We start from the raw sequence: 26,902 nt of genomic DNA, 5'->3' as shown, positions 1-26,902 counted from the left end.
TGAGACGAGTGTTTCCCAAAGGAGATGTTGCTGTGTGTCACTTCGTTTATGTTTGCCATGCAGTGCACCTTGTCGTTGCCCCTATGCCTTGCTGGTTCTAAGCATTGATTGCCAGCCACCTGTGCGACAGGTATGTGCTTGCTGTCATCCATGAACAAAGCCCAGATATAGTAAACAGAAATTAATTCTTAGCAACCTCTCTTACGCACACACACACACACACACAAGTAGATAGACAAACACACGCTGCTCCACCCCATATTTACCTCCCTTGACTGGCTGGGCTTGTTAGTGCTCACGCCTGTACCTGTTGGCTAATACGTCGGGCTGAGACACCTGTTAGACAGAGAAAGACTCTTCCTCTGTTCACACCAACCACACTCACTAGGACACAGATCCTCAACAAATCTTCCTGTGCTGGATATAAAGTGACAGCAGGTAGGAACTCTGGTGTTCACTTATTCATGACATGATATTTTGTGTATTTTAAAAGTGTCAGAGTGATCGGATTGGTTGGGTTATATAAACTGTTTGTTGAAAGTGTTCATTATGAGTGTCTGCCCTCTCGTTTTCTGGATGTTTCTTTGCCATGATTGCTTCCTATCGTGCTCGGGGCTTGCTTTAAAATGCTATTGGCTTTCATTAATCATTTATCTCTTATAGACTGATGTGCTAAACCGAAGATAAATATGGTCTCTGAGCCCTCAGTTTGTTTTGTCACCAATATTCAGGAAAATCCTCAAGAGATATTGCGCCGACTTACTCCAAAGGGAATGAATTCACAGCCTAAGGAAGGACTTTTTTTAAAAAGTGATATTTGCATTCTGACTTTAACAATACTCCACAGTTTTGCATAAGCTCTACTCTGTGTCTACTTTCAGATAAGGGTACACTTGTGATTGTTTCATTAGTATTTTCCCCTTTCTACTGAAGTTCCCCTGAGGACGTAGGCTTGCCTCTGAGCAACTCGTTTCTGTTTTCTGATCCTAAATAGCTGGGGCTCAGTTCATTTGGAAATGAGCGAATAGAAAGCGATATTTGTGTAATCAGGTTACTCTTATGTGGGCCAGTTTATATTGTTACAGAGTGTCAGATACACAGAATGCCTATCTGCGTCCATTCATATTTGGTCAATCGCTGCATATTTTGGAAAGTGGACAGACAGGATCGTCTGCATGTTTTAAGGATGAAACTGAGGAATGTTTGACACAGCACATGTTTCTCAATGGGAGGGGACATAGTGTGGGAACAAAGTTGCAACTCGCTGCTCACATCATACGCCTAATTTTTACAAGATGCCAATCATCTCTCTGAATTATCTATAATTTAGTGGCCTGCAAAGAAAAGAGAAAAAAGAAGAGAGCGAGAACCCCGTGAAACAAGCATGTCAAAAGGTGAGCAGATTTTGATTTTAATGTGAGATGATGTGTTTCCTCCAATAAAAGCTGGGAGTATTATGCATCTGTGCCGGGCTCTTGGCTATAAATTCACTTATTACCCTGATTTAAGGCAAACTACAAGTGGTTGATGATATAGTGTCTTCTGGCTCAAAGGGGGACTGTATATCTTAGAAGCTATCAAGCAGACAATTACTAAGCTGTCATTATGATGCAGCATATAGTGTGTATCATATCTCAAATGTGAGCTTGTGTGCGGGTGTGTGATATGCACATGTTTGTATCTCAGAGGGAGACAGAGCGTCCGTGCTGCGTACCACCAAAGTCCGGACAAGGCTGAGGGGAGACGCCAGCTGGTTGCAACGCAGCAATGACTCTAAGGATGAAACGCAAGAGGAGAAACCATGGTAAACACCCCTGTTTAAGCACGATACCCATCATCCCGTTATCATCTACTCTGTCACATAGGAAATAAATGAAAATAAGATAAAACCAAATTCCATTGCAGGATAGCAGAAGTTAAAGCCAGCCGTCTGAGCGGAGCCCCTGCTGACACCAGTCCAGTGTCTTCGCCAACAAATTCTACTCCGCCACCAACCAAGTCTGACACGGAGAGGTAAACCCAGGTTTTTAATGTCATAGGCTTATCTGCAGTTCTTTGAAACATGACTGTGCTGATAACAAGTCTCTGTTTTGAGTTTAGGCAGCCAACATCCGGATACCTTATCAGGTAAGAGAAAGGCTTCTGATATTCTGAGCACCACCATCTGGGTTATAAAATACGTTTACCACAAAGCATATAAAAACATATATATTTATAAAACAGAGATTTTAGTCAGCCAAAGTGGAGTCTCAGTCACCATCACAGTGAACACTTAAAAAGAAACACACACACACACACACACACACACACACACACACACACACACACACACACACGCACACACACACACACACACACAAACTGTATAAAGAAATAAGGGCTTGTTCAGGACTTTCTTTCTTTTTCTTCAGGGGTGTTTTCACTAAAGTGGACAAGCCTCCTCCATCCTCACCATCTAACGGCTTTAGGTAAGAGCAGCTGAACCACACAGCTTCGACAAGCAGTTTGACCTTTCCTCCATTACTTATTATCTGGTTTTATTGCAGCAAAACACCGCAATTCAACAAAAAGCCTTCAGAGACCTACAAGAAAATGTGAGCAAACGTAAATTCAGATTCCCAGTTTAACTGCTGGCAGCTGGATGAGAGTCTTTTCACAAGGTGCATGTTTGTGCTTCTGTTCCTCAGAGCCCCCCACACTGTGCGGTCTGCTGCAGAGAAACAGGAGGGCCAGCTTAGCCTCGAGGAGCTGGAGAAGCGGTAAGACTCTCCTTGCGTCCTGAAGTTAGACACCCGGGAAAGAGATTACATTAACATTATTCTGATTCATTCTGCAGGACGGAGAAAGCCAGTAATGTTCTGACGAAATCTGCAGCCAGGCAACGGTCTTACGTGCTTTCAGCTGCAAAGAAATACGAGTATGTATTTTCTCATGCCACTATTCTAATGCTTATCTTGAGATACAGCATGTTTCTGTAATGCTTTCATAAAAGAACAGTGCATATGTTTAAAACTTCCCATGCAGTGGGAAATTCTTTTTATTGACGTGCCTTGCTGAGCACTTACGGAGGCATTCACACAGGCTTTGTGTTCAAAACTCTAAGGTCTCAAGAAACGCCTGACACATCGCTCAGCAATAGCAGTCCAGCATTTGTGGCTACAAGGTAAGCCCTTTTTCCTAGAGGCAAAAAGAAAAGATATGTGAAATATGTGCTCTACACTTGCATGCATTTCTACTTGTGCCATCATGTGGTTGACTAAAAATGTGCAGGGTGGAGATTACTGATGATGATGAGCCTTCTGAGACTCCTGCACCTGCCAGCGCTGTGCTGCCATCCCCTGTTGTTCCTGTCACATCTGTTGCATCCAAGCCTGCGCCCGAACCTCAGAAAATGTAAATCCCGCACCATGTTTCTATTTCCAGTGCAACAAGTGATTTGAGTTTGATTCATTATCTCTGTGGTTTACAGTACTGACACCAGCACTAAGACAGCTGCTGCTGTGAGTGTTAATGAGCCGGTTGCTCCAAAGTTGGAGAAGAAGGCCACCCCAGAGCCTGCAAAAGAAGAGACCCCTCAAGTGTCTGTTACACAAGAACAGCCAACTTTTGACACCAAGGTGGCTGCTCCCCTCCCTGAACTAATCAAAGATTGTCTTCAAGTAGCCTCTAAAGAGCCACAACCCAAAGAGTCTGGGCAGACTAAAACGCCTCTGGTTGATCTTTCGCCACCATCAAAACCCCCAATATCATCTAATCAAAAGTCCCCTGAGTCGACCACTGCAACGTCTCCTGTCCCGACCTCCACTGTCACCAAGTCACCTGCACCTGTGTCCCCCGATGTGACTTCAACTCCTGAAAAATCAGATGTCAAAGTGTCTCCTGTCCCGACCTCCACTGTCACAACCTCCACTGTCCCGACCTCCACTGTCACCAAATCACCTGCACCTGTGTCCCCGGATGTGACTTCAACTCCTGAAAAATCAGATTTCAAAGTGTCTCCTGTCCCGACCTCCACTGTCCCGACCTCCACTGTCACCAAATCACCTGCACCTGTGTCCCCGGATGTGACTTCAACTCCTGAAAAATTGGATGTCAAAGTGTCTCCTGTCCCGACCTCCACTGTCCCGACCTCCACTGTCCCAACCTCCACTGTCACCAAATCACCTGCACCTGTGTCCCCGGATGTGACTTCAACTCCTGAAAAATCAGATGTCAAAGTGTCTCCTGTCCCGACCTCCACTGTCCCAACCTCCACTGTCACCAAGTCACCTGCACCTGTGTCCCCAGATGTGACTTCAACTCCTGAAAAATCAGATGTCAACGTGTCTCCTGTCCCGAACTCCACTGTTCCGACCTCCACTGTTCCGACCTCCACCGTCCCAACCTCAACTGTCACCAAGTCACCTGCACCTGTGTCCACGGATGTGACTTCAACTCCTGAAAAATCAGATGTCAAAGTGTCTTCTGTCCCGACCTCCACTGTCCCGACCTCCACTGTCACCAAGTCACCTGCACCTGTGTCCCCTGATGTGTCTTCAACTCCTGACAAATCAGATGTCAAAGTGTCTCCTGTCCCGACCTCCACTGTCACCAAGTCACCTGCACCTGTGTCCCCGGATGTGACTTCAACTCCTGAAAAATCAGATGTCAAAGTGTCTCCTGTCCCGACCTCCACTGTCACCAAATCACCTGCACCTGTGTCCCCTGATGTGACTTCAACTCCTGAAAAATCAGATGTCAAAGTGTCTCCTGTCCCGACCTCCACTGTCCCGACCTCCACTGTCCCGACCTCCACTGTTCCGACCTCCACTGTCCCGACCTCCACTGTCACCAAATCACCTGCACCTGTGTCCCCTGATGTGACTTCAACTCCTGAAAAATCAGATGTCAAAGTGTCTCCTGTCCCGACCTCCACTGTCCCGACCTCCACTGTCCCGACCTCCACTGTTCCGACGTCCAATGTCCCGACCTCCACTGTCACCAAGTCACCTGCACCTGTGTCCCCTGATGTGACTTCAACTCCTGAAAAATCAGATGTCAACGTGTCTCCTGTCCCGACCTCCACTGTCCCGACCTCCACCGTCCCGACCTCCACTGTCACCAAGTCACCTGCACCTATGTCCCCGGATGTGACTTCAACACCTGAAAAATCAGATGTCAAAGTGTCTCCTGTCCCGACCTCCACTGTCCCAACCTCCACTGTCACCAAATCACCTGCACCTGTGTCCCCCGATGTGACTTCAACTCCTGAAAAATTGGATGTCAAAGTGTCTCCTGTCCCGACCTCCACTGTCCCAACCTCCACTGTCCCAACCTCCACTGTCACCAAATCACCTGCACCTGTGTCCCCCGATGTGACTTCAACTCCTGAAAAATCAGATGTCAAAGTGTCTCCTGTCCCGACCTCCACTGTCCCGACCTCCACTGTCACCAAGTCACCTGCACCTGTGTCCCCGGATGTGACTTCAACTCCTGAAAAATCAGATGTCAAAGTGTCTCCTGTCCCGACCTCCACTGTCCCAACCTCCACTGTCACCAAATCACCTGCACCTGTGTCCCCTGATGTGACTTCAACTCCTGAAAAATCGGATGTCAACGTGTCTCCTGTCCCGACCTCCACTGTCCCAACCTCCACTGTCACCAAATCACCTGCACCTGTGTCCCCTGATGTGACTTCAACTCCTGAAAAATCAGATGTCAACGTGTCTCCTGTCCCGACCTCCACTGTCCCAACCTCCACTGTCACCAAATCACCTGCACCTGTGTCCCCTGATGTGACTTCAACTCCTGAAAAATCGGATGTCAACGTGTCTCCTGTCCCGACCTCCACTGTCCCAACCTCCACTGTCACCAAGTCACCTGCACCTGTGTCCCCGGATGTGACTTCAACTCCTGAAAAATCAGATGTCAAAGTGTCTCCTGTCCCGACCTCCACTGTCCCAACCTCCACTGTCACCAAATCACCTGCACCTGTGTCCCCTGATGTGACTTCAACTCCTGAAAAATCCGATGTCAACGTGTCTCCTGTCCCGACCTCCACTGTCCCAACCTCCACTGTCACCAAGTCACCTGCACCTGTGTCCCCGGATGTGACTTCAACTCCTGAAAAATCAGATGTCAAAGTGTCTCCTGTCCCGACCTCCACTGTCCCAACCTCCACTGTCACCAAATCACCTGCACCCGTGTCCCCTGATGTGACTTCAACTCCTGAAAAATCGGATGTCAACGTGTGTCCTGTCCCGACGTCCACTGTCCCAACCTCCACTGTCACCAAATCACCTGCACCTGTGTCCCCTGATGTGACTTCAACTCCTGAAAAATTGGATGTCAAAGTGTCTCCTGTCCCGACCTCTACTGTCACCAAGTCGCCTGCTCCTGTGTCCCCTGATGTGGCTTCAACCCCTGAAAAATCAGATGTTAAAGTGTCCTCTGTCCCAACCTCCACTGTCACCAAGTCACCTGTCCCAGTGCCTGCTGTAACAGAATCTGGACTGAACACAAAACCTGAACCCAAAATGGAACCAGAGCCACAGACTAAATTGCCTCCAAAACCAAGGTCAGATTTCCATTCAGTCCTGGCACATTTTGTAGCATCAACAGGTGGAATGGAATAAACTCAGGTGTTATGTTACTAGCTCTTGAATGAATTTGCACTTTAATGTAACTGTGTTGATCTATAATTGCGCATAACAATTTATTTAAGCTTATATAACCTATTAACTTACTATTTGCTTTATATGGCATTTGGTTTGGTATTTTACAGACAAAGATCAACATAGTATAATTTTATTCAGTGGATTGTTAAAGATCACACTAAGAAACATTAGAAACGGAAGCTAAATTACTTCCACTTAGACCAGCTCCAAGAGTAAAATTCTCCTTGCACATTAATGTGTCCTTTCTAGTGCTCCAGTAATGTAGAGTACAGCAATAAAAACCTCACAGGGACCATTCATCTGCCTGGAGTAGTTTTACTTTGGAGTATTTAAAGCTGTTTTAGCTGGAAATATTTCTCCGGATGTAATTTTACTTTTATTTTCTTAAGTAAAAGCTCTTAATACTGCTTCTACCACTCCAGCAATATAACATAAAACTACCTACGTATATAATAAGCCTCGAGCATGATTTGTAAGCAAAGCTATGGTTGTTATGAAAATATGCTTTCAGTGGTTTAAGTGGTTTTCTTTGTTTAGGTGTGTTTGCTCTCATTCTTTCACATGTGTAATTCAAAGCTGCTCTGGAATGTGATGTGTTTGTTGTCCATCTTGTTTCACAGCTCCGCTGCTGACACGCTCCCTGCTCTGTCCAACACTCTGATTTCTTTCGACACCAGTTCATCCAGGTACTTCCAGAAGAGAAAGATGAAAGCCGGAGAAACCAGAAATGCAGTGACACATTAGTTCCCACAGCCTCAACAATATGCCATCTGATAATAAGAGCTTTTGTTTTTTTTTCTTTTTCCTCAGTAGCTTTAAGAATGATGAGGAAGCCCTGGCAAACCAAAAAGGAGACTCAGCGGACGATCACCCCGCAGAGAACAGGTATAAAACCAACAACTTCCTCATTATTGTCATAGCAGTGTTGGCAAGAAAACTGATGAGGGCTAACTGCCACTGAGCTCACTTCAAAGTAATTACAAAATAATGCACATCTCATTTTCAGGCGCTCAAAAAGCCTGATACCAAGGGGTGTCTCTAATTATGCCTGATTAAGTGTGGCACTTAAACATTTGATATAGAGATATATGCTTTCTTGCCAAAGCAGGTGCACTAATATATCTTTTCCTCTCCTGTACTGCAGTGCTGAACAGAAGCCAGATTCAGAGCTCAACAACTGTGAACCAATAACAGACGATCTCCTGGGTTTCAGTGATGGGTTTGTTAAAAATACATTGCTACAATTGCGCAATTAAAAAGTTGTCACGGTGGCAAATATTTGAATAGCTCTCACAAGGTGGCACTGTTGGGCTTCTTATAATCTGCCCGTCCTTTACCTCAACTGGCCTGTTCTAGCTCTGAAATCTCCACTGAATCGTAAATCCCCCTTTGTTCATCAACTTCTCTGCTTCCTCTTCCTCTCCTCTTTCTACATCTGCAGTCCAGAGGAGCCAGCAGAACCTGTTCCCCCCAGCCCAGGACGCTGGAGTCAGGATCTGCTTGGTGGAATGGACAGGTAGAGGAAGAATTCTTTCTCCTAAGAAAAAAAAGAGTAAAAATAACTTCCTTGTCAGTAGCAAACCAAAATACCACCTCAGCTTACCTTTCCAGAGTTGGATGTAGAGTTTCAAGAGAACTCTCCCCCATATTTCAATTTTCTGTTTCATGTCTTTAGTAAGCCAAACCCAGTGAAGACCAGCGGCACTCTGGATCTTCTGGCAAATGATGTCATTGTAAGAGGCACAGAGGCACACAGGTGAGAAAGAGACAGACCGGCTTCTCCTCCCATCTCACCCTCCTTGCTTATGCATCCTTATTATTAATAAGATCCCGGCTTGCTGAGTTGAAAGACTTTGATAAACCCTCCTTCAGTTTGATCCACAAAGCAGGGCTCCGCTCCCGTTTGGCATTTTCTATTTTAACCTCCTGCTCCACGTTAAATAGAACCAAAGTCTCAAATTCCTGAAACGACTGACTTTGAAAGGGAAAGCCAGCTTTCATAAGCAGCACGACTGGAAATAGAAGGGAATGCTCTGTACTGATTAGTATTGCTGCTTTGTTTTGTCTCCACCAGCCTCAGCATGCAGCAAGAGGAGGAGAAGCAGACAGACAAGACAGCCAAAGAAACACAAAGGTAGCGGGAGATGACAGGCTGCTCTTAAACAATTATCTATCTATGCAGAACTGTTCCTTCCAAGAAATGCATTCCATACACACGGCTTGTAATGATTTATAACAAGTCTGCCTGCAGCTATGCTGCCAGCAAACCCCACAGAGACACAGAGTCACTATAATGACCAAACTGTGATCATTACCTAAAAAAGCATGACAGCATACAAAGCTATAGTCTGTGCTTTATTCAGATGGTTTTTGTGATTGCTAAATAATTCAGTGCATCTTGAGCTTTACTAAAGGACAGACATTTTAAATAGTGTATGAGAACAACCACACTAACCTTTACTTGCCCTCTCTTCTCTTCCCATCATGCCATTCATCCGTACCGCCCTCCTTACTTCTATCTCACCGCTGTGCAGTGAAGAGGACAATGCGGATCCCTGGAGCTCACGTGTGACAACAGTGACAACCGTAGTCACTAAATCAAGGTAGTTTATTTACTGTCACATGTCACATGCAAACCAGTGTGCTTAAAAATAGTAAATAATAACACACGGTTTCACTCCAGCTCGGTAATATAAATGACCGGGTTGGTGTAATTGTTCAAGGGTTAATCTTAGGTGAAGAAATCCTGAAGTCCGCAGATTTTGCTGTTCAGCAGTGGAATAGTGTTTCCATTTGTCAGCAACATCCTGATTCTGATTTTTATTGAGTTTTGCCCCACGTCCCTCCGTGTTTCTATTTACCATTCAAACTGCATTAAATCTTTCCATTATGAGTCAATGTGATCAGAATTCCTTCGACACAAGATGGGCAACGCTGACAATTGAGAGTGAAATCAGTGTGAAATTGTTTTTCAGCTCGGCTGATCCATTTGATCCATATCCGATAGGGACCACATCCCCTAACAGGTAATCATATTGGTTTGGAGCTATGACTGTTTTCCTGCAAGACAGATAGCATCTCAGCATGCATAATTCAGCAGTTTCTGATTATGAGACACTTTTCTCTATTCCAGCTCCTCTGACCTGCGCCAGCCCCTCTCTGATAGTTCCATCAACAGGTACGGGAATGATAATGCAAATTCCCTTTTTCGATACTGTAACCTCTGTTTGTGGCGCCGATGTTAGCACACGGTTTCCTCATTACTACAACTGCTTTAGTTTGTAAGCTAATGCGAGAATTGTTATTCATAATCAGTAGATGTGATGCAAGAAGCACCAGGAGTCTGGATCTATTGACATGCTCAAGCTGATTTACTTATTTGTTTTCTGTTTTAATTTTAATTTTAGTGCATTACCTGCTTTAATGGAAAAGAGCTCAGAAACAAAATAAGTTTGTTATTGCTTACATGTTTCAGCTTAAGAAAAATTTATATTGTGAGTATTGGGGACATTTTTAGCATTAGGGGGTTCTACAAAGTCCTCCACAATGAGTTTTTTATGCACCCATTCATACAGTTACACACCAATTACACTGGAACTGTGAGGAAAGGGAGATTGCCTGCCATTGGGAAATCTGTAGAAACGTTCTCTGGCACCTGAAACAAAGTTGCCCCTGAAATGATTCATTATAGGAAACTAAACTGCAAATGTAAGAAAAAGAACGAAAGAAAGAAATACTCGTGAGTGAGCCATGCTGATGGCTTTCTCTCTTGTGTGTCTGACAGTATGGGCAGTAATGCCTTGCGGTCCCTTGCAGATGACATCATCCCTTTCAACACTGACAAAACAAGGTATTGAACCAACTCAGCTGCATACTTCTGTGACGAATCTATGATTGAGAAATGGGAGTGGAAGGGAAAGTGCAGACCCACAGAAATCTTTTTCTCAAACCTTCCTGCTTGAGCGTTGTCTGATGTGCTTCATCTGTCACAATTCCCAAATCCTTTCCCCCTCTCCCTCTTGCTATCTCTCCCCACTTTGGCTGTTTTAACATCAGCACTCAGCGGTCATGGGAAACCAACACAGTCCAGGAGTCGAACACAGAGGAGAGGTGATGACATGCTTTGATGTACTTTTGCACCCCCACACTATACACTCTGTGCTTCATTCATCTACTTTCACCCATCCGTGTCCATTGCGTGTTAAAAGCCTTTCAATGTCTCTCCCCTCTCAGCCAAGAAGCGCAACCAGAAGCAGAAGGCCAAGCTGAAGATCAACAGACAGTCATCATGTTTGAGAGGAAGTAAGTGATCTTGGATATTGGCTCCTTTTTATTTCTGTAACCTCCTCCCTTTTCACCGCGGTGAAGTAGCGAGACACTTGCAGCGCCTTGCTCACCGAGTCGGAAGACATTGTGCACTGGCGCTGATGAAAATAGGTCAGACATATATTTGTTACAACTTTCCCTCACAACTGAGGTAAACACCCCCCCCCCCCCCCCCACTCCCCCCTCTACCTTTTTTGTCTTTGGAAGAATAAACATCATGTGAACCGGCCATCTTCCAATGCTGCTATGTCTTTGTTTGTTTGTTTTCAAGGTCCCTTGAGAATGACTCTCCGTGGGACCGATGGACATCACCGACTGTCTATACCATCCCCACAGAAGAGGAGGAGGAGGACGACGACGAAGAAGAAGAAGAGAAGCAAGAAGAGGAGCAGGGAAGGTATCTTCGGTATGGTTGAGCTCATTAAATGCACATTAAAGCACCTTTTGGAAACTATTTTAGTAGGATGTGATTATAGCACCTTAAAATTCAGTGGCTGTCAAGCATTTAATTGAAAGAAAGCTGAACACAAGATGAAACATCCTCCCGGCTCAGTCGGAGAATAATTAACTTTTTCAGCTTGTTCTTTTTTTTTTCTTTTAAAACTTTAATATTGTCTTATCTTTACCTGTACAAACTCATTATAATGCAGGAATTTTGTCTCTTTTGTAGCACGGAGGATACACAAACGGTCACAACCATCACTACCATCAGGTAGGGAAAAGAGTTTTTTTGCGTATTGAGATTGAAAACTGTAGAGATTAGAAGGGCTCAGGTTAAGAGCATGAGAAGATGTATAAGTGGAGGTTACAATCACACTGCTTGGGAGGAGGGCCTCAGATCAGGCAGTGGTGCAGTACTATATAAAGCAGACCACAGCTGGTCAATAAACCGTGACCCTAGTGGAGCTGTGAGCCAGAAAGATCAGTTTCATACACATTTTTTTAAAAATGCAGCGGTCTCGCTTACTGGATTGCGTCCAGCTTATTGACTGCTTCAGCCTACTATAAAAGTCTAACACTGTTTTCTTTACTTTCCAGGGAGATACGCAGTGAGCCTGAGCCCTCCATGGATCGGTAAGTTTATGATCTTGTAAAGTCAGACGGCGTAATGCAGAGGGTTATTTTCTCTCTCGTCTGTTGATTTTCTCACTTTCGTAACAACACTGGCTTGCCCTTTTTTTTCTTTTTAAATCCTTTCATGCCTCTAGAAATTTGAGCAATGGTGCGGTGTTGCATGAAACTTACATTTACCTGTTCTTCAACGAGTGGAATAAATGGTTATTTTATGAAATGTATCTAAAAACAAATGCACGCCATCGAATATTTAGCACGTGTGGGTTTGTGTTACGCTTTCACCTTCTGGATCTGCTTTTGTCTCTTTGTAACACAGCCATTTTTAGTAGGCGTAACTGAAAATGGTTAGCAACTGAAAGTTATCCGTGAAAGTTACCCGTAACTCCATCATGACACCCGGTTAGACAGATTTCCATTTCAACTCTATTACTGAAGTTGAATGACAAGATCTGCTCTTCCATTGTCTTTCAATTTGCCCTCATTTCCTTCCCTCTAATTATCAGCCTCCAGATGTCAGAATAATGATGTGTATTAGAGATGTCCTTTTGTCAAATCACAGCCCGTTAACCAGCCTGTCATTAACAAGCAGTGGCAGAAGTGATTATCTCCTGGGCTGCGTTTGACAGATGTGGGGTCTTTCTCTATAACCCATCACTGTAATGCCATCATTGAGTAAAAGATGAGACTAATGTTGCTGCACGTTGCATGTCTCCAGTTTTGATACCTATTCCAGGACCATAAGAGAAGAGGAGCAGAGAGTCAAAACCCCAGAACCTGAAACCAAAAAGTGAGTGACTGTACAAACTATAAATTTAATTTGGATTGACAGCATATGTAATTGTGGTCAAAATCCTGAATACACTCATGGCAGGTGTAAACGTCAAGATAATTTGGGGCTTTAAATTATTTCTTTGAACTGTTGAAAAGTATACATACACAGGCTCAGACATATGTACATACACGTCCACTAATATTTGGTTAAATGTTCCTTAGCCAGTTACACTCAGATGCTTTCGGTAGGCATGAACAATCTTCTGGAATAATTCTGGCTGGATATGTGACCGCTCTTCTTGAAAGAATTGGAGTTATTTTAAATTGTTTGCTACCAAGGACCCAGCTTTTAATCCTATTCCACAAATTTTCAATAGGACTGAGGTCAAGGCTTTGGGAAGCTTATTCCATAATATTAGCCTGCCTTATCCATTCAAAACCAGTTTTGATGTGTGTTTGGGATCATTGTCCTGTTGTAACAGCCAGTTGTGTCCACATTAAATCCATCTAGCTGTTGGTTGGATGTAAAGGTGAAGAATTTGGAGGTAGTCCTCCTTTATTATTCCAATCACTTTGTGCAGTGTACCAGTACCACTAGCAGCAAACCAGCCCAGAGCATGATGCTACCACCATCATGCTTGACAGTGTTCTTAGGTTTGAAAGCCTCACCTTTGACTCCTCCAAATATACCTCTCATCATTATGGCCAAATAACTCAATCTTTGTCTTGTCTGGCCATAAATCTTTTTCTCCTAAAAGCATTTGATCTGTCCATGAGGACAACCGCAAATTTCACTCAAGTTTGAAAATGTCGATTTTGGAGCAGGAGCAATTTGTGATAGTTTGAGTCTTCTTCTGGATTTTGGCAAAGTGGTGATTGAACTGATAAACCTGGAATCTGCGGTTGTTTAGAAATGGCTTCCAAAGACGCTCTCAACTTATGTGAATCTACAATTCTCCTTCTTGGAACAATGGAAAAGTCCAAGGAACTCAGTGAACATCTGAGTATTTGTCAGTCCAATGAGTATTATTAAAACAAATCCTTTTTATGCTGGCAAAGAGAAACTACCAGTCAGTCATGTTCACTAATGAGAAGTTAGCGAGCTTTGGCTTGTCAAGTTAAAAGGCATTGAAGCTTTAGGACTACTTATTAAAATCTTTATGTTGTGTATCCAATTTTTTTCAAGACATTAAAGATGTATGTCATGCAATCATTCCACCCTTGAAAAAAAAAATCATCATGAAATTCATACCCATGATGAGTATATGCAAACCTCTGACCACAATTGTGTATATATTTTAGCTATGTGTATTAACCCACCTTTTGCCTCTCCTTTAAGGCCGTTTGTGTTTGTGAAGGAGTATGTCAATGCAACGCAGAACCCCAGAGACACGCTCAATAGGTGGGGCCAATAAATTATTTACAGTCAACTGCCATATTGATATAAAATACTGCTTTAAAAAACTGCAAGCACTGCCCTCATGATGATTTACTCATTGATCTTGTTTCCAATAGTAGGTCAGATTACCTGACTTCAAGCTCCACCAGCTATTCTTACAGCAGCCCATCTCTTTACTCCAGGTAATAACACAATCTGAGCTCTGCCTCTCTCTCAATACTTTAACTGCTTTCACTTCTTGCTCTTTAAATGGCAGTTCAGCTTTTCCCCCCACTAACGTCATTTAAACTGTATTCATGGGTTTCTCAAAACTCCTTCTTAATTACACTTCAAACCCTTTTAGCTGTGTAAGTTTAACCTGCTGCTACTGTGTCCATTTTCAGTTCTCACAGTTCAAGTACTTCAGCTGGAATCACTGTTTATAAATCTGAACATGTTTCAGGAATAAATCTTACAGAGCAACATTTTAACCTATGGTAGGAAAATACTGCACATTCACTTTTGAACCAGACCTAGACGTCTCTCTATCAAAGTTTGAACTATATATACACAAATGTATGTGTGTGTATATATATATATATATATATATGTACACATACATACATACACTGGGCTAGGCTCCTGCCCCCCTGCAACTATGACAAGGATAAGCAGAGGAGAATAGATGGAGAATGATATTTAGGTATTTTTACTGCTGTCACATTAAGTCAAGTTGGCTTCAAACAGCATGCAAGGGCTAAAATGCTTGTTTGGCATTTTGGCTACATTTTATTTCCTGTATTCAAAATTGACAGTATTTTGATAGCCTGTTTGGCAGGTTGGAGCCATAAACTCTATTTTACAATTCTGGATACCTGCTAATAAGCTCTGACAAAAATAAAAGAGTATTAGAAATTCACCTAATTAAAAAACACAACAAATGAAAAACAACTTGAGCACAGGCTTCTTGGTTGGCTTGCTGTTTGGTACAGTTAATCACAAAGCAAGCCATATTTTATCCAATTTTGGCAGACTAAAAAATGCTCCAAAAAACAGAGATTCTGTAGACACAGTTGAGAAATTCAGTGACATGAATCAGCTGAGATTCTGCTTCGAAGACAGATAGCAGTTATGACTGAGCACCTGCAGTTTTCAAGGAGATAAAAAAGACAAACATTTTTTGTACCAGGTTGTAAACACGTTTTGTTTTTTTCCTTTTTATTATTTTAACATGTGAGTCTGTGGGGGTTGCCATGGTGCTTACATTTCACCTTCTTCTTTTAGTATCTCTATCGCAACTACTAGCATTTGTTTTACCGTTTACACTATTTGACATATTTCAGTTACATATTTCGAGTGCTGAGCATGTGTAGCCTCTTGGTTATCCCTACGGCACCTCCATAAACAAGACTATTCCCTAAACGCGTTTTAAAGCCGCAACCACAGCTATAAGCCGCAGCTCTTTCTCCCCCACTTTGTTATTTCCGCTACTGACAAAACTAGATACGTGCAAGCAGAAGGGCAGAAATTCCACCAAGCCTGCTCATTAAGCGGCTGAGCAAGGATTATTTACACTTATTAATTTCCCTCACATAGGACTCCAAATATCTTGTTATTCAACCAGACTGAGCTTCAGTGCACTGTACCTGTTCCTGATTCAGTGATCAACTTATCTTTTCTCAATCAGCTACTCCAGGATCCCACCGTCATCTACCTGTACATACTGCGGAGAGCAGGTGGGAAATGATGCCAAGATTACCATTGAGCACCTCAACATCAACTGCCATCCTTCCTGCTTCAAGGTAATTTAGTCAGATACAATGAATAATTTTTTTCCTAAATAATAATAATCATATTTGTTGTTATTGCCAGTCCAGGCAAGTTTAACCAGATAATTACGTTTTTGTGGCTCAAATCGTTTTCCTGCAAACATTTCTCATCAAGGCGTTATCACGAGGTTTTCTTATCTTTCAGTGTGATATGTGTAAGAAACCCATGGGAGACCTTCTCCACAGTATGTTCCTGCACGGTGGGAAAGTCCACTGCGAGACCTGCTACAGGGCCATCTGATCATCAAGAGCTTCGCAGACCTCCTCTCTCTCTCCTTTCTGTCATGTTAATTCGCGCACAAAGCGAGAACAGCTCTTTTTTTCAAAGTTTGCACTGCATTTGTTTGAACTCCTGATTAATGTAGCTTAAAGTGACCGGCGAGTATGATTTCTTAAACTTGATAATGACATATTTTAAAACCTTGCGTTGTGTTTTGATGGTGGTGAAAGCTTTATCTGCTTCGGTTTACTATGAAGGATACGTCTGTCCAACATCACACACGGATGTGAACAGATTAATACTGGTGAGAGGGATACAAGAATTTAGCAACAATAGGAAATTAAAAAAAAGAAAGAACTTGGTTACAAAATGTTTACTTAATTTTTGCTCTTCTTGATACAAAATAGTGTTTGCATGTATGATGCTTTGTTAGCAAAATAAAACAATTTCTATAATCCTGGTGTATCCATGTCATATAAAAGTAGTTTGCTACCAGATACATGAGTCAAGAGTGTTTCAGAAAAGAATGATTGGTAGTTATTGCACATGATCCTAAATGATGTAACAGAAAATTGTCAGACAAGGTGATATTCTAACATAAAAATCAGAGTTTTTCCAAGCTGAGCTGATCCTGAGAACTCTGGTAACATCCCAATGCGAGGTTGTACTAAATTTACATTTGCACCTCTCCTCTGCTTGGCAAAATAATATTTTCCTTGCATAGTCACAATAGCTTTGCATCTAAATGGGATTTTAGCTAATAGCCATCAGCTACCTGCTGAGTAACTGTAAAGAAGCTGATGCAGTCATTTGGCTACCGTCTTGATGGTCTTCACACACAGTTAGGCAGAGCTCCCACGGTACAGAGGACAAGTCTTTGGCTCTGCCCCAGTCTAATGAAAAGGCGCATCCCACGAGAGTGTGCCCATTTGGGACAATGGTCCTCCAAGTAGTTAATACTAACTATGGGCAATATAATGGAAACTCAGCTACGGTGATAAAACCGGTTGGAAAATATTCGCTTATAAAAGTCTAGAATGTTATTTTCCCATTACTGAGCGTGGGATGAAGGCAAAGTTTAATGTCAGCTCAACAAAATAGCAAAATTTGTTTCAGGATAACTAAACTACTCACATGGGTAAAAAGGGGGTGGGGTTGGCTTGGGTGCAAAACTATGAGCAATGTGTACTTCGTTCCCTCATTTAAACAAGAGGGGGGAATACATAATCTGGGGCACTCCTATAATCCTGGACGGACTCCATCCTCTGTTTGTTTCAAGGCCTGTGTCAGTGTTTTCCTTTGGCTCTGCTCACAGCAATGCTTTGGATGTGCTTCCACAGCAGAGAAGGGTCTGACTCGTTGTGTCTTATCAGAGACTCCAGCCCCTCTGCTTGGTCGAGGCTCTGCCAGTAATCCTGAGGCCATATTTGCAACCATCTGCAGACAGATAAACAAACAGATTAGGCTCATCACAGAGGATATTTTAATTAGACTATTAAAACAGACCGATTTCACTCCCCGCAGGACATTATTGTTCACATTTCAGTGCAGGGAAAAAAAAAAAAAAAAAAAAAAAATTGTGTTCACACCTGGTGCTGTTGTTCATTTAAAGACAAACTCACCCATCATCTGAAGGTAAGTCTTTGACGTCTCCATATCCCGGACTGGGGAGCGGGCAACCCATGTGAGAGTTATTAGCCATTTTAGGCCGAGGTGGTTGATTTGTCTTAGGGGCCTTTTTATGTGCATGCTCTGCAGCTAATCGAGCATTCTCCTGGTCACATACATAACATTCAAATCCATTCAGGTAGTTGGGTTTACTCATGTCATTCACCCCCCACTCGCGGGTCTTCAGTGACTCTAGCAAACGAGTATTAGTGATGCGGCTGGGGTTCTTGAACTTTAAATATTTAGCATATTCATCGTCATTCTCGTCCAGATGTATGAGGAAGTCGGCAAGAGCTTGGGGTGAGGGGAAGTCATCTATGATGATCACCGAGCGGTCGTTGGGCATCCAGTCCGCCACCGCGGAGGCACCTCGATAAATGGGAACGCACCCCTGGTGTAGAGGCCGCCACAGCTTTTCAGTCATGTAATCTGGACACAGGCCATTCTCCAGAGCCAGGTGGAACTTGTAGCGCGCCACAAAATTCATGAATTTTGGTTCTTCACCGGTAGCAGTGGCTGTGTCCTCCAGATATTCTGGTAGGGGTTTGTTGTTCAAGCATTTCCCATAAGAATCGATCTACACAGAGATAATGTTTGGAAAGATGGGAGACACAGTTAGGGCATATCTGGGAACAGATTAATTATTACACAATGACAGATTTGGCTGTTCCACTGAGTATTTTCTATACAAAACATTTACACATTTGCTATTGCAATTGGAAGCACAAAGATTAGTGATTTTTATCTGCTGTGCAGTGCGTAATAAAATAAGAAGATATATTTACCACTGAGAAAGAATCTCGGCATTTGTGTAAAGCAGAAAAAAAACATTAAGGGTAACGGACCGCTATATCTTTCATTAAAAAAAACAAAACAAAAAACACAGGACCATAATCTTTTTGACTGTGGTTATTACACAGCTGAATTATTCTGCACTTTACCTTTATGTACTTCATGAGCTCCTTTACATATCTGTCTCTGTCTGATGGTACATCACAGTGAGACTGCATGTAGAGCACTGGAGCCAGACCCTCCCTCCTCAGGCGGTTCTTCTCTTCCAAGGACACAGCGACAGGCTCCAGCAAGTACTCCAGAGAAGGAAGCCACTGAAGGGTCAAGGGGTAGTCTGACTCCCTGCGAAACGTAGCGGTGTAATTGAACAGCCGGATTCCCGGCCCATGAGAGAGGACATAGTTATTCATAGGTGACTCTTCGTGGAACAGTGCCCAGGTTTGGTGGCGGAGACGAGGGAGAGGCGCCTCATATGCCCGGAAGTCTGTCCCATAAAAGATGATAGATGTTGTCCGTTTGTACAGCTGCACCTTTCAAGATCAAACCCAAGATTAGTTGCAGAGCAACCCGAGAAGCTAATTATTATTAATGTGTACATGCATCTTCCTCCTGTCCAAGGTGTTTTAGGAGGGTAAGTATCTCGGGTACCTTACGATTGCTCGTGACCAGACAGGAGGACGTGGCACAGTCAATGCGCTCAGTGTCGCCTGGAAAATGTGGGAACAGCCCACCGCTCCACCAGAGGAGAATGGGCAGCTCCTTGTTACTGCGACGGTCGCGGTTCCCTGGTCCTCTGTATGAAACCACGGAGGAAAACTCCATCTCTGAGAGAGCACTCTGAGGCTGAAAGGCTCCTCGGTCTAGTGCATCCAAGGCCTCCAGGGGAAGCACCTGGTCATCTGGAAAGGAGGCAAAGGAGACCCAGACCCAGCACAGGACCCCGAAAAACCCCAGACAAGCAAAGGGCAGTAGTCTGCTCCTACCCGCCATCTGCAGGGGTGAATTGAACAAAGACACACAAATTCAAAATAAACACCACATTACTGTGTAGGGACAGCAGTATGATTGTTTTTCTTTATAAATGCGGTTGTATAAATGCGATCCGCTACGCAAACAATCCAGCGACTTACTCTACAGAGCCAGTGTTTTCAGAGCATGGAGAAACATCGGAATATTCACACTGTTTCCTACCATCATCTCCGCGGGAAACACGTGAAAGGGGCTTTTTTCTTAGCTTACAAAATAAAACATCTAGCGCTACTTTTCACGTAAGCTCGCTTTGATGAGCAGTGCTAACGAGATGCCCCAAACATCAGTTAACAGCTGACTTCTTTTTTTTTTTTTTTGTAGAGTCCTGATTTTCTTCTTCTCTAGGTCTCAAAAATATCTCACTCTAGCGCCACCTACAGCCCGGGAGTAAGATTGGGTCAGACAGGTTCAGTTCAGAATCTTTTGATACTTAACGGATTTTGCCACAACAAACACAACAAATCATACATAAAAACATAGAGTATATGTTTTAAGATAAAAAAAAAACCCTAGAGATTTCTATGAACTTTAAGCAAATACAAAAGTCATTCTAAAAGCAAACAACATTAGCAGAATTAATAACACGTCCTTTATGTCTTAAAATAAGATTATCTGAGGAAACTTGCATTAAATCGGCTCAGCCGAAAAATCATGCCACAGTGGGTACACTTCTTGCAAAGCTATCTCCTAATTCAGAGTAAGGTAAAGGCTCAGTCACAAGGAAGGGACAGTAATCTCCTTGCATCTATGGTGGCTGCCTGGTGATTGTATTGAATTTTTGTCACATTCTGCAACCAATTGGAGATTGTGGTAACTAAATGGCTACATAGAGCTTGAGGGTGTTGCACTCTCACGACCACTTTTGATCACAAGACGATTGCATAGGTCACCTGGTAGGAGACAACCTTTCTGCAACAGTCACAGTCTGACCTGGACCAACTCCGAGAGAGGTTGTCAAAGGTTTGCTAATAACTGTTGTCTAATTTATAAATGCAGACAGATTGCCAGCTTATTGCCATCAGTCTTGCTGAGTAGAAAAGAGTTCGCCTTTACTGCTGTTAACTACAGTGCAACACTGGCAGATCTTGATTTGGATGTTAGTGTAAATCTGATGTTTCCCATTTAAAAAAGCATTTTTATTACTTTTACATTTTTGAGGTTTGAGCTTGACTGTGCAGAAGAACGTTTGCATAAAGCTTGTTACTGCAGGATGTGTTCGTAGTTTCTGCTAAAGGGAGAAATTTCACTGAGAAATTCATGAGCTAATGGCTCGTGTGACTGAGCCATTAGCTTGCTCCAAATGAGGAGGCAGCTTTGTGTGTCCAGTATTGGATGGTTTTTCGGTTGACTTGATTTAATGTAAGTTAAATTAATATCGGTTAAATTTAATGTAAATCAAATTAATGTTTAATGTAAGTTAAATTAAATTAGGCCAGAGTTTAAAACTCATACTTAAAAGATGACTTTGTGACTTTGGAATGAGGCGGGGAACCAATCATGATCCAGTTTTCAGTTTTCACAGGTCAAACGTGGAACTTTAAAGTCTACGGTAGATATTTAGACTTCAACAGTGGAATGAGCAGTTGAAGAGTTTGTATAATTTGATCTTCAAAAATAATATCAGTCTCACAATAGAACTCAGTTCTCAGATTTTTGTGTAAGTAAAAAGTGCCAGAAGTCAGTTTCACATCATGGTTACACAGAGATTAGCAGAGGGGGCCACCCCTGTGAGGTCAGTGCCATGAAATGCATCCAGAGTAACATTTAGCAGACCTGAAGTGAAAACCACATCAGCTCAACTGTCAGGTCAGAGCATCTGGTTTTGTTTACTGAGAGACAGAAAGGCCACTTCATCACATCAAGTAGATGTGTCAAAAGAAGGATGGTTAGTTATCTCAGAGAATGAATAGTTGTCACTAAACCACTGTTAGAGAAGGGAAATTAAGTCCAGCTCTGGGTTTAAATGGGTTGGAAAATAATCAGTAAATCGGTAATAAGTAAATTATGCTTGGACAACAAAGTAGAAAGAGACAAAGCAAATAGTAAGATTTACTAAAATTCTTGCACATTTTTCATAAATCCAGCTTTTATTCAGACTGAACTCAAATGCAAAATGTTACAAACTTACAGTTCTTAGCAAAACGATTACCCACGACCCAATGTACGATTTATGTCACAGATGCCCTAAATTAACAGTACTGATAATTTCCAAAATTATTTGGCTAACGCTAAAATATCATTATTGTTGTTATCCATTCATTTTCAAACCCACAGTTTTACAAAAAGCAAAGCATATAAATGATGTTTTTTACTAAGATGCCTACTAAGATTACTAGCATTTAGTGTATTAATGCAATGCTTGATTAAGTTTTTACTTCCGTTTGTTTATCATTTGGGGTATCCGCTCATTTTACGGGCTTTAGGACCCCGCTTTGCTTGGGCGGTGTGCACGTGCAGGTCCGCGATGGGGCGCGCACGTCACGACACTGAATCTCAGTCAGATGTAGGGTAGCGGGACAGCCACGCAATATTACCTACCAGAAGCAGGGTAAGTAGAAATAAATGTTTCTACGATATGCATTCAGTTTTGAAAACACCAGCCCACTGCAATAGTCGCTACTGGTAACTGCGTCGCTTTTTAAAACTCTTCTGAGCCGCATATAAATTAGAGCTAACGGTTAGCCTGACCGGGATGGAATGTCAACAAGGCATCAGACTAGTCGGCTAGCTTGCTAGTTTGATGGGAGGGTTGCTAAGCCGGTATACATTACAACCGCTTTACTGTCTCGCATGGCGTGATTTAGAAGTCTTACCTGTTTCGGTTCCCATTTAACTTCTTCTCTGAAGCACTTCTGCGGACAGTTTCACAAACAGCATCGACAAGAGAGTTCAGCGAGAGTTTTTGTTTTCCAATAGCCACAGTTTGGCAAGCTGGTACATATTTGTGGTTTGCGCAGGTGCAGTGGTGGTGCTGTAGAGTGGATTTATGGTCAGCCGGTTGTGGTGTCGGGGTTTTCCTCATGATGTACTACAAAAAACCCCCCGTTTTCTTTAATGTTTAATTTTTACTTCCTAATCTGTAGTTGGCATCTGTTCACTGTAGTGCATAATGTGTGGACTAGCCAGTATTATAGTTTCATGTCGTAAACAGCAGGGCTGTCTGCTACCCTGTATTTTTCTACGCCAGAGACCTTTGGAAGACATCTCGGTCCTTCACCCCGTCATTTTGTCCCTGAAGCTAGTCAACCATTACACTTCTGTCATGTGGTTTTAATTACGCAGAAAGGTTTACTTCCAAGTTATAACAGTTATCCTGTGGCTGCTGACTGTTCCTCTAATTACCTACTCTGAATCATCAGCGGACACAAACCCACAGACTGCTTTGGCTTTTAAATGTTTTCTGAGAAGTCATTATGTTTCATATCCCAATGACCAGCAGTAATTTCCACATCTCGTTTTCACCCTTCCTGTTTCTAGGTTAGGTTCACCCCAGTTTACCACCAAGTGGGGAGGACTTTAGCCCTGTGAGGAGGCCTAGTTGGGTGGGTGGCATGATGAGTGGGAAGAACCTGCTGCTCAAGGTAATCCTACTGGGAGATGGTGGAGTGGGCAAGTCCTCCTTGATGAACCGCTATGTCACAGACCGGTTTGACTCCCAGTCTTTCCACACCATCGGCGTGGAGTTCCTTAATCGGGACTTGGAAGTGGATGGACGCCTTGTCACTCTTCAAATATGGGACACAGCCGGTCAGGAGCGCTTCAAGTCACTACGTACACCTTTCTACCGAGGCGCCGACTGCTGCCTGCTCACATTTGCCGTGAACAACCTGCAGAGCTTTCAGAACCTGGGCAGCTGGAAGAAGGAGTTCATGTACTACTCTGACGTCAAAGACCCCGAGCGGTTCCCTTTTGTGGTACTGGGCAACAAGATAGACATGGAGCAGAGGGAGGTTGGGGAGGATGAAGCGCGGGCCTGGTGTGAAGAGAACGGCTGCTGCCCTTACTTTGAGACCAGTGCTAAAGATGACACTAATGTCACCGCTGCGTTTGAGGCAGCTGTCAGGGAGGTTCTGGCTGCTGAGGACCAGATTGATCATGCGCTCTTGAGTAGTACTATTGATCTCCATGGAAACCGCAAAACCTCCCGAAGATCTTGTTGCTGATTGGATAGGTGTGAATCCACCCTGTTTTAATCCCTCTGGCTGAAACTTGCCTGTGGTAGTTTTAAGAGCCAGTCATATATTGTTTATGGTACGTGTACTGTTGGTACAAGGTACTGAGTGCAGTATTCCCTGAAGATAATATGAATAGGATACACCTGCTCTGAGGAGGCGTATCAAGGATTTAGCTGGTTTCTAGAATGTTGAATTATTGCTCCTACAAAGGTACCGGCACACTTACAAGCTGTGCTGCCAGTAGTATGGTACAAACCATTGTTTCCAGCTTGTGCAGGGACTATAGCATCTAGTGCATTTAAGGGATTAACTTTAATCAAAATAATATAATTTGGAATTAATGCATTTGAACAAAGAATATACCAATCCACCTTTGAAGAGCACTCCTTTTTTTGCTCTGTAAAGCTGTGTTTCCACCATAGGAACTTTCCTAAGGGACTAGGAGCCTTTGAAAGGACTCTGTATGTTTCCATCAAAGGGACAAAGTTCTAAAGATTAAATTCTCTGGGAAATGTTTACCTCCAAAAAGCTCTTGTTTGTGCAACAGTGTTTTCCCTTGGTTTAGGAACAGTGGTAATAATGTTTGCAGCACTAAACTTGTAGCATTCAGCCAGTCCATCTTAGTCATCTTACTTCAAGTTGTTGCAGTTGCTTATTTTGCTTACTTTAAGGCTTATATCAGAGATTACTGTTGTTAAGCACAATACTCAGACTTGGTTCGTCTGCCTGGTTTATCTAAAAAAAAATATATGAAGAGAGCAGTTGTGGTTGAGTAAGCTAGAGAGTGCAGTGTTTTGCTCAGAATTGGATTGTAATTGTGGTGGTACCAGGGGTGCCTTTGTAAATGTGCCCAGAAATTATGCACACCCACACATTTTTAAATGAAATTAAATAGCGTCTCATATAATGTGCCCCTCTGACTCTTTTAATTTTCAAATATTTTGGGAGAAATAAATAACGGATATATTCAGCTATCTGTCCACTAGATGGGTACTACCAGACACCCCACAATATATTATTATTACAGTATTTAACTTCCGATAAGATATTACTGTGATTTTTTTATTTTATTTTATTTTATTTTTAGCGTTTATCATTTTTTAAACATTTGAACCATTTATTTCCTTTTTTAAACTGCAAATTTCATCCTCAGAGTAAATGTTTGTAACAGTTCTATCCAATAAGATAACATTATCTAACTCCATTTATTTTTTTGATACAAAATGAGACCGTCAAGCACACCAACACTGTCACTAAAACCTGCGGTAAATGTTGCCACAAGACAGGGTCAGTCTATTATCAGTCTGCGATTGAATGGGGTCAACTTGACAATTACATGCAATCTATTTCTGATAATACAAGAAATGAACCGTGGTGAATTGTTTAAAATCTCAAATCTGTGTTGCTGTATAGATAGAAAGAAATTCACATTTGTGCTCAGCAACCTTCCCGTTCTATAGGAATGTAACCAGAATACATCCAGCTGGCAGCCAGTTGACTCAAGTCCCCTTGTATGTGCCTGTATTTATACAATATCGCCACACATAATGTCACGACACCGTGCTGTAGCGATTGTTGATTTCTGAGTCGTTCATGCTTCAGAATTGTCCAGATACAAACATCCACCTCCTTGAATTGCATTTGGAGATGATTGTCTTTGCTCTTCTCAGCTGTAGTGACATGTGAGCTGCTCTCTACCTGCTGCAGATGTTTGTTAGTGGTCTTGTGGTTAGTGGTCACATCTACAGAGCAGAAAAAACAAACCTACAAAAATGGAGTCCAAGACTGTGGATTCTGAGTCCATGAGATGAGAAATTCTGGTCAGCCTGCTGAAAGGCAGAAAATAGGACTGGAAGGGCTGGGGCTAGCTGGTTAACGCCAACTAATATTTCAAAATAAGAGCAAGGGGACTGTCAACTAGTAAATTGGTCAAGAATGGCTTAAGTAAAAAATAGATGGGGAAAAAAAATCTAAAATGACTTGCAAAATCTGCCCTGACAGCTGTTAATATAGCTGACATCCTGCCCAAATAAGTTCTGTGTTTGGGGTAAATAAAGTAACTAGAGTAAATAAACAGAAGAAGCATTGTTGGTGAAGTTTTTCTGATTAGAAATGCTCTCACCCCTAAACCACCCCGAGGGAAGAGGCCTATGCCAGACTTTGTCCAGGCTTCATCTCGTTGACTGTGACCGCTCCGTTTTTTCTGTGTGTGTGTGCACAAAGACCTACATAACTGAGATGGACAGAGGCAGCCAGTGTAACATGGTTACTATATATTTCAATAGTCTGACATGTTAAAAAAACAAACAACAAAAAAACAGCCAGCACTTTTTAATATGTCCAGCTTCTCTATGGATCTTTGACTGCAGAGGAAATGGAGACTAATGATAGTCTATAGGAAGCTTTTTGTTATAAGAGAGGCTCAGGTGGAAATGCAGCTTAACACACAGTAGCTCTAGTCACTGCTCCATTTTCTGTTCATGAAAAAGTCTCATTTTATGAGATGTGTCGGCAGTTGTTGGAGAGCTAATGTATTTTCCTGACACTGACTGTGTCTGTGAATGACAGTGTTCCCAGTACAGGCAAATATTGAGCTTCAGAAGTCCCCACATCAGTGAGATAACAGCATTGAAAGTACGGGTTATTTAAATGATTGCTGCACTCAAAAGGAAGATGACCTTGTTTGTCTTCAGTAGCAAGGGAATTGTAAGCTTTAATTTTGTTGTTTCAAATTTGAGCAACGGTGCGAACAATTGTGGTACCCTTATTCTGTTAATTATATTTTTCTTCCACTGCATTGTAGCTGGATGTGTCAGGGAATCAGACATTATTGTTTTTACTTCTTGTAATTTATGTACATGTTTACTAAGGCCGGGGGGGGGGGGGGGGGGTTGGTCCAGAATCAGAAGTAGTACTACTGGTGATAGTGTTTATTTTTTGTGTGAAGCACATTCCCATCCTTCAAAGTGTTATATTTCTTTTTG

General features: G+C 42.7%; 3 protein-coding genes across 8 annotated transcripts; 2 read left to right on the top strand and 1 right to left on the bottom strand.

The window, feature by feature from the left end:
- Positions 1-174: 174 nt before the first annotated feature.
- znf185 (zinc finger protein 185 with LIM domain) lies at positions 175-16,709 on the top strand. Of its 4 annotated transcripts, none has more exons than XM_082506441.1 (32): positions 175-438; positions 1,331-1,394; positions 1,687-1,804; positions 1,906-2,013; positions 2,101-2,127; positions 2,412-2,468; positions 2,547-2,594; positions 2,688-2,759; positions 2,837-2,917; positions 3,104-3,163; positions 3,271-3,393; positions 3,470-6,556; positions 7,277-7,342; positions 7,470-7,541; positions 7,801-7,875; positions 8,098-8,172; positions 8,332-8,412; positions 8,731-8,790; positions 9,191-9,259; positions 9,632-9,682; positions 9,790-9,834; positions 10,441-10,506; positions 10,713-10,766; positions 10,890-10,958; positions 11,254-11,388; positions 11,653-11,694; positions 12,021-12,056; positions 12,772-12,843; positions 14,167-14,229; positions 14,343-14,408; positions 15,893-16,007; positions 16,180-16,709. In XM_082506441.1, exons 2-32 carry the CDS (start codon positions 1,385-1,387, stop codon positions 16,273-16,275), a joined length of 5,199 nt encoding a protein of 1,732 aa, XP_082362567.1. In that variant the 5' UTR covers positions 175-438; positions 1,331-1,384; the 3' UTR covers positions 16,276-16,709. The 4 variants fall into 4 exon arrangements, with proteins under 4 accessions (XP_082362567.1, XP_082362568.1, XP_082362569.1 ...); XM_082506442.1 differs by having other exon boundaries at positions 7,467-7,541; positions 14,346-14,408; XM_082506440.1 differs by having other exon boundaries at positions 176-438; positions 7,467-7,541.
- Positions 16,613-23,123, bottom strand: pofut4 (protein O-fucosyltransferase 4). 3 transcript variants are annotated; one of them, XM_082506471.1, is made up of 5 exons: positions 22,557-23,123; positions 19,363-19,704; positions 18,864-19,244; positions 17,877-18,499; positions 16,613-17,691 (listed from the first exon to the last, which is right to left on the bottom strand). In XM_082506471.1, exons 2-5 carry the CDS (start codon positions 19,702-19,704, stop codon positions 17,541-17,543), a joined length of 1,497 nt encoding a protein of 498 aa, XP_082362597.1. In that variant the 5' UTR covers positions 22,557-23,123; the 3' UTR covers positions 16,613-17,540. The 3 variants fall into 3 exon arrangements, with proteins under 3 accessions (XP_082362597.1, XP_082362596.1, XP_082362598.1); XM_082506470.1 differs by lacking the exon at positions 22,557-23,123 and adding an exon at positions 19,845-20,065; XM_082506472.1 differs by lacking the exon at positions 22,557-23,123 and adding an exon at positions 19,845-20,065 and having other exon boundaries at positions 18,864-19,238.
- rab9b (RAB9B, member RAS oncogene family) lies at positions 22,184-26,808 on the top strand. The gene is made up of 2 exons (XM_082506510.1): positions 22,184-22,291; positions 23,221-26,808. Exon 2 carries the CDS (start codon positions 23,295-23,297, stop codon positions 23,904-23,906), a length of 612 nt encoding a protein of 203 aa, XP_082362636.1. The 5' UTR covers positions 22,184-22,291; positions 23,221-23,294; the 3' UTR covers positions 23,907-26,808.
- Positions 26,809-26,902: the final 94 nt, after the last annotated feature.

The sequence above is a fragment of the Aulonocara stuartgranti genome (genome assembly GCF_965226115.1).
Source record: "Aulonocara stuartgranti genome assembly, chromosome: 2".
Lineage (NCBI taxonomy): Eukaryota > Metazoa > Chordata > Actinopteri > Cichliformes > Cichlidae > Aulonocara > Aulonocara stuartgranti.
Note: the sequence above shows the minus strand (reverse complement) of the source record. Positions and strands in the feature narration are given on the sequence as shown.

Coding starts and splice junctions, on each gene's coding strand:
- znf185 (XM_082506440.1), top strand. Junction 2,918..3,103: donor TCAGCTGCAAAGAAATACGA/GTATGTATTTTC, acceptor CAAAACTCTAAG/GTCTCAAGAAACGCCTGACA. Junction 8,791..9,190: donor ACAGCCAAAGAAACACAAAG/GTAGCGGGAGAT, acceptor ACCGCTGTGCAG/TGAAGAGGACAATGCGGATC.
- pofut4 (XM_082506471.1), bottom strand. CDS start 19,704: ATGGCGGGTAGGAGCAGACTACTGCCCTTTGCTTGTCTGGGGTTTTTC. Junction 18,500..18,863: donor AGCTCATGAAGTACATAAAG/GTAAAGTGCAGA, acceptor ATCTCTGTGTAG/ATCGATTCTTATGGGAAATG. Junction 17,692..17,876: donor GACTTACCTTCAGATGATGG/GTGAGTTTGTCT, acceptor ATCTGTCTGCAG/ATGGTTGCAAATATGGCCTC.
- rab9b (XM_082506510.1), top strand. CDS start 23,295: ATGATGAGTGGGAAGAACCTGCTGCTCAAGGTAATCCTACTGGGAGAT.